This window comes from Mus caroli, chromosome 17 (assembly GCF_900094665.2).
Source record: "Mus caroli chromosome 17, CAROLI_EIJ_v1.1, whole genome shotgun sequence".
NCBI lineage: Eukaryota > Metazoa > Chordata > Mammalia > Rodentia > Muridae > Mus > Mus caroli.
In genome coordinates this window covers 31,629,364-31,638,437 of record NC_034586.1, presented here as the reverse complement: position 1 = coordinate 31,638,437, position 9,074 = coordinate 31,629,364, and the positions used below count along the sequence as shown (strand labels likewise).

Genomic DNA, 9,074 nt, shown 5'->3' with positions numbered 1-9,074 from the left:
TTGTAGACCAGGCTGGCCTCGAACTCAGAAATCCACCTGCCTCTGCCTCCCGAGTGCTGGGATTAAAGGCGTGCGCCACCACGCCCGGCCAGTCAGTGCTCTTAACCACTAAGCCATCTCTCTGGCCCTGCACCAGAGTTCTATACAGGACAGCTTTTAAGAGTTATGCCTATACAGGGCAGTCTTTAAACTACTGACACAGGTATTTAAGTGTTCTTGGCTGCTGAGCCCTTTCTCCCATCACAGGTCACAGAGCTAAAACATTTAAAAACTGTCATGAAAAGCCAAAAAAAAAAAAAAAAATTAAAAAGAGAACAGTGGGCCAGCACGATGGCTCAGTGGGCAGGGGTGCTTGCTGCACAAACCCTAAAACTTGAGTCTGATTCCTAGATGCCAAGGTGGAAGGGACCAGGCTCCAAAGACATGTCCTCTACTTTGTCCATCTTTCCCCCACCCCAATTACACATACACACTTATAATCAATATTTTTCTTTCAAGATAGGATTTCCCTGTGTAGCCTTGGCTGCCCTGGAACTCACTATATAGACTTGGCTGTCTAAGGAATTGTGTATACTATAACTAGGCTGGCCTTGAACTCAGAGATCTGCCTGCCTCAACCTCCCAAGAACTGGGATTAGAGGCGTGAGCCAGCCCCACCCAGCAACAGATAAAATTTTAAAAGTTGTGCCCATACAGGAGTCTTTAAACTACTAATACAGGCATTAGCTAATCATCTATAAGGTATCTACAAGGAAGACAGATACGTGTAAGGCATATGCAAATGTTGATTCCTTAGCTGACCCAGAACTTAAGAGATCCACCTGGCTCTCATAATTTTATATGAGGAGCCTGAGCAAACATGAACTTCGGTACTAGAGAAGAACAGACGCACCATGGTGAGGTAATCACTTTCCCAGAAAAAGAAAACAAGTGTGGTTGGAGAGGTGGCTCAGTGGTTAAGAGTCGGTTGCTGCTCTTGTGGAAGACCAGGTCCAATTGCCCGGCACTGACAAGATGCTCACAACCCCTTCAAACTCAAGGTCTACTGCCCCCTTGACTTGAAGGGCACCAGACACACAAGGTGGTACACAGACATATGTGCAGGTAAAACACCCAGAAGCACAAATGTTTTTAAAAAAAGAAAGAGGAAAGAAAAAAAGAAAGAAAGAAAAAAAAATTAAATGTAGAAGCTGGGTGGGGTGGATCATAGCAAGTTCAGTCTACATGAGACCATCTCAAAAAGAGGAAATAAAACAAGGGCCAGAGAGATGGCTCAGCAGTTAAGAGCACTGACTGCTCTTCCAGAGGTCCTGAGTTCAAATCCCAGCAACCACATGGTGTGGCTCACAACCATCTGTAATGGGATCTGATTCCCTCTTCTGTTGTGTCTGAAGACAGCTAGAGTATATTCATATACATAAAATAAATAAATCTTAAAAAAAAAGATTATAAATAAAAGGCAGGTGTGTACACCTTCAGCCCCAGGATGTAGGAGACAGAAAAAGGTAGATCTCTGTGAGTTAAAGGGCAGCCTGGTCTACACAGACAGACAGACAGGGTTATACAGTGAGACCCTGTTACACACACACACACTAAAAACAACAACAACAACAACAACAACAAAAACCACTCCCTCAAAACAAAATAAAACTCCTCAAAACAAACAACAAAATAAACGAAACAAGACCCAAAGGAAGGCTACACAAGCCATACTTAAGCTGAATCAAGAGCCCTTAAAACCTTAACATAATTTTGATTTCCAGGTTCTTGTCTCACTCACACACACACACACACACACACACACACACCGCCCACATTCTGTCATTATGTGGCCTTCCCAGGGAAGAGTTCCCAGTAAAAACTTTATCTGGTTTGAGACTGGTCTCAAAGTAGGGATTTGAAAAACAAACAAACAAACAAACAAACAAACAAACCTGCCTAAGCATTTGTTCAGAGGCAAAAAACAAAACAAAAAACCACAAACTTGGGAAGGCTGATCCTGTGCGAGTCATTTGTGTAATTAGGACAATAACTATATAACTCTACATCTGTCAGTCTCCTCTGCTGACCGCCCCTCCCCCAAGAACACAAACTCCAGGAAGCCGACAATTACTCAGCTCACAGAGGCCCAGCCCAACAGCTGACACTTGGTAGCCTATTGGTAAATTCGAAAAAAAAAAAAAAAAAATCTGAATACAAGAGGTCTAAGGCTAAATCCCGGAAGAAGGAAAAAAAAAAAAAAACCCAAAAGAACAAACCACCAACAAAAACAAAACAAAAAATCCGACCCAGAGACTCCCCAAGTCTCTCCACCCCAACTTCCACACTCTCACCTGTCCGTTGCTAGGTTTGGACATGGTTTTCCGGGCTCGGTGCACTTTGGGCTGCCCCTCCTGGACCGCAGTTGTTGCTGGAGAGGGTTCAGGCCCAGCAGTTGCAGCTCCCTGGGCCCCGGGCATGCTCAACAGCCTCATGGCCAAACTCTGAACCGAGGGGGGCGACTTTCCTGCCCCTGTCATTGACATTTTGGCCCGACTGGGACAGGCACCCCCCTTGCTGGGGGAAGAGGGGAACGACTTTGTGGCATGGCCTAGAAAAGAGGCAGGCAGAAAGGGGGTGCAGGGTGAGCAGGCATGCAGAAAGCCCCTCTGCGCCCCGTCTCCCTCATTCCCCAGTCTCTCACCCAGCACGATGCGACCCCCATCTCCCTCCAGGCTCTCGGGTTCTTCCCCGATGAGTGGTGTGGCCCCGACAGGGGTGTCAGCCCCCTCATCGCCGACGGTGACAGTGACAGAGGCCGGAGAGGTGGGGCCGGCAGGCTCCAAGGAGTCGGGGTTGACCTTGGGAAGGGTCTCCTCACTCTGAGGGGTGTCCCCCAAAGAGCTATGAACTGTCGGGGAGGGGAAAAGAAAAAGTTCAGGGCTGAAAGCTCCCGGGATCCCGTGTTGGGGGTGGGGAGGGTGGAGGTCCGGTCGGGCCTGCTCCTGCTGCACTCACCTCTCTCGGCGGCTCCTCGGGGCTCCTTCTCCAGCAGCAGCGCCCCCATCTCAGCGGGGGCCTCCCCCTGGGAGGGGAGACAAGGAACCGGGGGGCCAGTCAGCCCGGCAGGCAGCTGGGGGGCCCAAGACGCCTGGGCCCTGGGCAGCGAGAGCAGGCTTCGGGGCCTACCTCGCCCTCGGTGGGCGCCCCCCCGACCGCGGCCGCGGCCGCCCGTGGGGGCCGCACGCCCCCGCCCCCGGGCCCGCATCAGCCCCCTCCCTCTCGGCAGACCCCGCATCTCTGGGGCCGGGAGCAGAGGAGGGGGAGGGGGCGGGGCCTCCGCGCCCCGGCCCCGCCCCCTCCTCCCGGCTGCACGCGCCGCTCCCCCTTTGTCCCCCAGGCCGCGGGGACCCCGGCCACCAACCCCTGCAACGCCCGCTGCGCCCCAGCCCGGCGGACGGCCCCTCGCGCCCCTCGCGCGGGCTCCCGGGGTCGCGGTGCCCACCGCCCACGCAGGGGCAGCGGGCGGCGGCACGTGCGACTCGGCGCCCACTCCCCCCACCTCCCACCCCCTGGTCCCCTCATCCGCCCCCGGTGTTGGCCCCCTGGTTTGCTGTAAGTTCGGCTCGGGCCCCCCGGCCCCGTTGCACCCCCGGAGCATTGCACGAGCGCGCGCTTCCCCCGGGCGCGCGCGCGGGCATGCACCCGCCTCTCCCCCTCCCCTTCCGCACCTCGGCGGCCGCCGCCGCAGCAGCTCCCGCCGCCGCCGCCATCGCCGCTTGCGCGGGGGGCCGAGCCGGCGCGCGGCCGCCCCGGGTCACGTGGACAAGGAGGGAGGGCGAGAAGACGCCTTAAAGGAGCCGCTGCGGGCCTCTTGGCCATTTTTGCCCCCCAGAATGGCCCTGGAGGTCCAGAACTGGGGCCTGTAGGGGAGAGGGCGTTCGCTCCTAGCCTGGGCTCCGCCGGGAGCAAGGGTGAGGCTCGACTGGGCTGTGGCTTCCCTGTCCCCGCCCGGTTTTGGGAACACGTGTAGCCTGAGCCTTTGCAGCTGCCGCGTGTGCCTTTCCAGTTCTGAGCCGCCAGATAGAAGGCTGGGACTATATCAGTTTTGGATTATAGTGCACAAGAAGGGGCGACAGAGACTCACGGAAGACACCTTTACTTCTGGGTCAGTGTGCTTTTGGAAATCTGGGGGAAGTGTCTTCGGTTGCACTAGATATGACAACTGAATGCAGCGGAGGCCTCAATCTATTGACAGTAGCTATTTCTGCCCAAACACTTCTCCATCGGGGGTCATGGTCCAGCAGACGGCTTAAGTATGATGGTAGACACAGCATGTATACAACCCTGAACACTATCGAGGGCACCATCCCCCTCCAGGAATTAAGTCCTAGCCAAAGCTTGAAAACGCCTGTATGGTTGCTCACATAATATTGGACAAACAGGTACTTATGTTACTGGGCTCGAGGCCAACTCGGCATCTTATGGGAACTGTAGTCCTCTTTGGATTTAAAAACTTTTCAGAGCTTTCTGGGAATTGTAGTCTTCTAGGTAATCGACTATAAGTTTAGCTGGTATTTCAACTTTCCTTAAAACTTGAGCAAAAATATGCAAGATGCCCGCTTGCTATCTCTGTGGGTTCACTGGTCACCTGTGGCCCATGGCTTGCACTGCCACCAAATCCCGCATGGTCTATGCCAGCACCAGGGCCGCCAATCACTGTGTGATAAAGTTTCTGCTAGGTGTTTAGGGCGTGTTCCTAGTCTCTGCTTGAGGCTCCTTTTGGCATGGGACTACAATTGTTAGCGCTGGGAGAATCTATGGTGGGTAGTCACACACATGCAATTGCCAGAATATAAAGAAAAAAAATGTTTTTGTTTGTTTTTTTGTTTATTTTTATGGAAAACAAAAACTAAAACCCCAAACTCCAGAAAAAATCCTAAAAAATAGTTTTCTTAAAAAATACTGTATGTCTCTACTCCTCTCCCTCCCCCCAACAGCCCTCCTTGTGTCCTTTTTTTTCTAAGTGCCCTGCCCCCCACCCCTCCGCTACTCACTGTTCTCGCTACTGTAGCCTAATGTCTCATTACCTACCCAGGTACCCACCGTGTTCTCTTACCTGGCACATATATCATTTCCGGTGAGCCTTGTACCTACTTTCCCACTTCCCCAGCATGCAAAAATCTCCTCCCTTTCTTCTGGTACTTCATACATGTGTCGCCCTCTGCTCCCTTCTCCCTGTCATCTATTCTAACCAGGGGCAAGAAAGCTGCTTCCTGGCAATCCCCCTACAATTCCCACCCCCACCCCACCTCAAGAAACGCTAGAATCCTCCCCCGAGCCAGCTTTAGCCAGGAAAGAGCTGTTCTCCAAAACTTTCATCTTTGCCTCCCCCCCCCCTTCCTCCACATCGTTTATGCACCTGTTCAAAAAAGAAACCTTTCTTTGGGATCCCACATTCCCTCAGCCTTATCAACCCTGTCTCCGGCTCCATCTTTTTCTTCTGCTCTTTGAGGCATGGTCTCTCTCTCTCCAGTCTTCCTCCCTCAAAATGTTTGCCTGCCCTCAAACCCCGCCCCTCCCCAATTCTGCCGGGCCCAGGACTGCCCCCAGCCTCTTGGCCTTTCAGCGGATGAGGACATTGATCTCAGCCACACCAGCTTCCAGCACGTTCTCAGCTGTGGTTTTGCCATGCTGCTCTTTGAGGTGCCGCCTAATGGCGGGCTTGTGGGCAAATCGCACGTCACAATAGGAGCACCGGTAGGGCCGGGCTCCTGAGTGCAGGTTGAGGTGATCGTGCAGCGTGGACTTCTGAGTAAAGCACTTGCCGCAGATGCCACATGAATGGGACTTGACGCCACGGTGGACGTTCATGTGGCGGTTGAGGTTGCTGCTGTGGTTGAACTGCTTGCCGCAGCGTGGGCACATGAAGATGAAGTGTTGCGCACGCATGTGGAAGACCAGCTTCTCCACACCCTGGAACACTTCCGGGCATTTGGTGCATTTGATGTTCTTTAAGGGGTTTCCACTTGAGAAGCCCCCAGGCAGAGGTCCCCGGCTACCCCCTGCCCCCAGACTGCCCCCCGCCCCCCGGGCAGCCATGGCCACCGCTGCTGCTTCCACTAGGCCCGAGGTGGCCCCCACACTGGCCCGGCCTCCTGGGATCAACAACAGGCCTTCCCCTTCCGCGTCCTCTGACAGGCTGTAGCAGGCCTTCACCACCCCTTGCGGTGGGGTAACAGTGTTGGGGGCCACGCTACTCTGGGCCAGCTCTCCCAGGTGGCCGCTCACAGAGGCCCCCATACCCAGACCCCCGGCTAGGCCTCCAGGGGGTTTGAGCCGGTGTGCCACTTCTAGAGCGGACTCCACCTTGACGATGCAGATGTCAGAAACATCTTCATCTTCATCCTCATCCTCCTCTTCCGCCTTCAGCTCTAGGTCCTCATCCAGCGGAAACTCCAGCTTCACTGGTCGCAGGAGTGGAGGGGGTAGAGGAGGTGGTGGTGGGGGTTTTGGAGCTGGCTTTGGGGTCCTGGCTGGAGGGAGGAGGGACTTGGTGGCACTGACACTGCTCAGGAAGCTAGCCTCGCTGACCCCATCTTCTTTAAGGCCTATTTTGGGCTCAATGAACTGGCTAAGGGCGTTCCGGCATTTCTCCACTACATGCTCCATTTGCAGGTAGGAGGCTGCTGTCAGGTAGTTCACGATGTCCCTGACTGCGAACTCTAAAGCGCCCGTGTAGCAAGAGAGGAGCAAGTCCGCCACAATACGCGCGCTGTGCATCAGCGAGACCTGCAGCTCAGAACTGGGGTTCAGCAAGAACTGGTCCCGGAGGAACGGTGAGCAGGCGGCCAGGATGACCTTGTGGCCACGGAATTTGAGGCTGTCGGCCACGATGGTCACATCACAGAACCGCTCCTCTGCACGGAGCTGGTTCATGTTCCGCAACGTTGCGGCCTCGTGGCCAGGCAGCTGGAAGCGCAGGACTTCCACCCCAGAGGCCATTGTGGCGGGAGTGGACTGCCCTGGGTGGGAAGGAAACGGGTCAGAGACAAAGGTCTCTGGCTGTCGGAGGCCAAGGCTCCAGACCCCTCATCCCTACCTCCCTAGTCTTGGCGTGCCTCCCTCAGTTTCCCCAATTCCAAGGAGGCGCGGTCCCTCCGAGGAGGGAGGCGTGGTTCCCGGGGGCGGGGCAGCGGCGTCCACACCCCCCAGTCCCGCGGCCCGCGCGCCCATGGGAGAATGGATAAAGGGGTGGATGGGGGGAAAAAAACCAGAGGATTGCAACTCTGGGGTGGCCCCCGGTTGCAGGCTCTCCTCACCCGCCTCGCTCTAGCCTGGGCCGCGCTGCTGTGAGTCCCCCTTTTCACGTCCTCCCACCGCCCGGACAAGTCGTGCACGCCCCCTCCCACGCGCAGATCTCCGTGGCACGCCCCCCCCCCCAGACTCACGACCCTGGGTGCACGCGCCTCTCACCTGGCCCGGTTCCGCGTGCTGATTTTTCCCCCCTGGTCCCCCACCCCCCCGGGGCCAGCGACGCCCCCCACACACGGGCAGGGCCGGGGCAGCGCGCAGGCGCGGGGGTGCACGGGGCGCGCGCGCGGGCCGGCTCCGCGTGGGCGGGAGGGGGAGGGGCGGGGGCAGCTCGTGCCGAGTGTTCCAAGGCCCCGCGCAGCGCACCGTCCTCGCGGACTCGGGGCGGAGGAAGAGGGGAGGGAATTAAAGGAGCAGGATTCCCCCTCCCGACCCCCCTTTTCTCCCCCGGCACCCCCACGCGGTTAAAGGGCTGGACAGTCGTGCCTCCCCTTTGGCCAGGATTATTTGTCCGCCAGAGCGGAAATACGCTCCACACCGCCCCCTATTTCACGCTCCCCCTCCTCTCTGCCTCTGGGGCCCGCGGCCCGTCTGCGCGTGCGTGCCAAGGCCCGCGCGCTCGGCCCCGCCCCCTGCTCCTGGAGCCCCCCCTCCCGCGCCCCAGCGCGTCCCCGCTAGCCCCGCCTGCCCCGCGCCCCCCAGCGCGCGCGCTCCCCGGGAACTGCGCAATCTGCGCGGCCACCTGCTCTCCAGCAAGGCGTCACTCCCGCCCAGCTGTGCGAGTCGGGCCAGCTCCCAGAGCCTTGGACCTGCTGGTGGCCTACCAATCTTAGGATCATTGCTGTCCTCGGGTGCATCCTCCGCTGAATGTGTGCACAGTTCCTCAGGCCACATTTCCAGACTTTTCCAAGTCTTCTGAAGCTGGTGCCTACTGTAGTCCTGATCTAAAAGAGAATTTCACATTCCACAAAGCCTGATGAACCAGCGCTTGCCCTCAGCTTGTCCTGCTTAGAGCACACGGTTACTTCAATCACACTCATTCTCCCTTCTATTTTATCCACTCTGACTTCTTGCCAAGGTCAAGAACTCCACTCATACTGTGAAAGATTAGTGCGTTTCACCTTCACTGCGTAATTAACCCTAGGACTAATCTTGCAAATTGTGCAATTATTTATATTGGTACTAATGTGCCATCTATAATTTTCTCTGCACCCACTCTGTCCTGTCCCAGAAGAGGAGATGCTCCCCGACCCTAGATACCCACTCTACTCCGGGCTGGCTTTCTTTGCCACTCCTAAACTACCTTCAACACAACTTCAACATGAGTACCTGTCTTGAAGGCTAGCCCACCAGCGCTTCTGTGCACCCCAAATACCCACACTGGCTTTAAAGAATAAAGTCCTCAGGGGGTGGTCGCTGTTGCCTGCAGGTTACATTACACCCTCCAGGAAGCTTCTCAATCCTGAGGATGCTCAACTGCTTGCAACCCGATGCCCCCCCCCCCAAGACATCTTGAATACAGGAATTAAGTTATGTATGGGCTGTGTTTTGCAAATAAAAGTCAGACAATAAATGGCTGGATGTTGACATCATTGGCTTTCAGCTGGACCTGCATCCGCCCATACAAAGTTCATTCCTGATTGAACCGAATTCTCACACCCAAGAGATGCTGTTCCCAGACAGCCGGAAGGCGGTACCTTGACTGTGGTCTTTCATGTTCCTTTTAGAATTCTCTGACTTAGCCGGGCGTGGTGGCGCACGCCTTTAATCCCAGCACTTGG

The 9,074-nt window shown here is 56.0% G+C and overlaps 2 protein-coding genes across 6 annotated transcripts in view; both read right to left on the bottom strand.

The window, feature by feature from the left end:
* Ehmt2 (euchromatic histone lysine methyltransferase 2) overlaps positions 1–3,768 on the bottom strand; it is an 18,327-nt gene extending 14,559 nt beyond the window's left edge. For 2 of the 5 annotated variants that reach the window (XM_021149784.2, XM_021149786.2), the window contains exons 1-4: positions 3,711–3,768; positions 2,998–3,064; positions 2,684–2,890; positions 2,334–2,590 (exon numbers count right to left, since the gene is read on the bottom strand). In XM_021149784.2, coding sequence (XP_021005443.1) covers positions 2,334–2,590; positions 2,684–2,890; positions 2,998–3,064; positions 3,711–3,752 — 573 coding nt within the window. In that variant the 5' untranslated portion in view covers positions 3,753–3,768. Of the gene's footprint in view, positions 1–2,333; positions 2,591–2,683; positions 2,891–2,997; positions 3,292–3,710 lie in introns of those variants that run through there. The other 3 variants (XM_021149783.1, XM_021149782.2, XM_021149785.2) reach the window with 3 other exon arrangements.
* Positions 3,769–5,372: 1,604 nt separating this feature from the next.
* Zbtb12 (zinc finger and BTB domain containing 12) lies at positions 5,373–7,688 on the bottom strand. Its single transcript, XM_021185948.2, has 2 exons — positions 7,456–7,688; positions 5,373–7,004 (listed from the first exon to the last, which is right to left on the bottom strand). Exon 2 carries the CDS (start codon positions 6,982–6,984, stop codon positions 5,605–5,607), a length of 1,380 nt encoding a protein of 459 aa, XP_021041607.1. The 5' UTR covers positions 6,985–7,004; positions 7,456–7,688; the 3' UTR covers positions 5,373–5,604.
* Between the last annotated feature and the right edge of the window lie 1,386 nt (positions 7,689–9,074).

What these genes read in the sequence shown, in the direction of transcription:
- Zbtb12 (XM_021185948.2), bottom strand. Translation starts at nt 6,984, where the DNA reads ATGGCCTCTGGGGTGGAAGTCCTGCGCTTCCAGCTGCCTGGCCACGAG.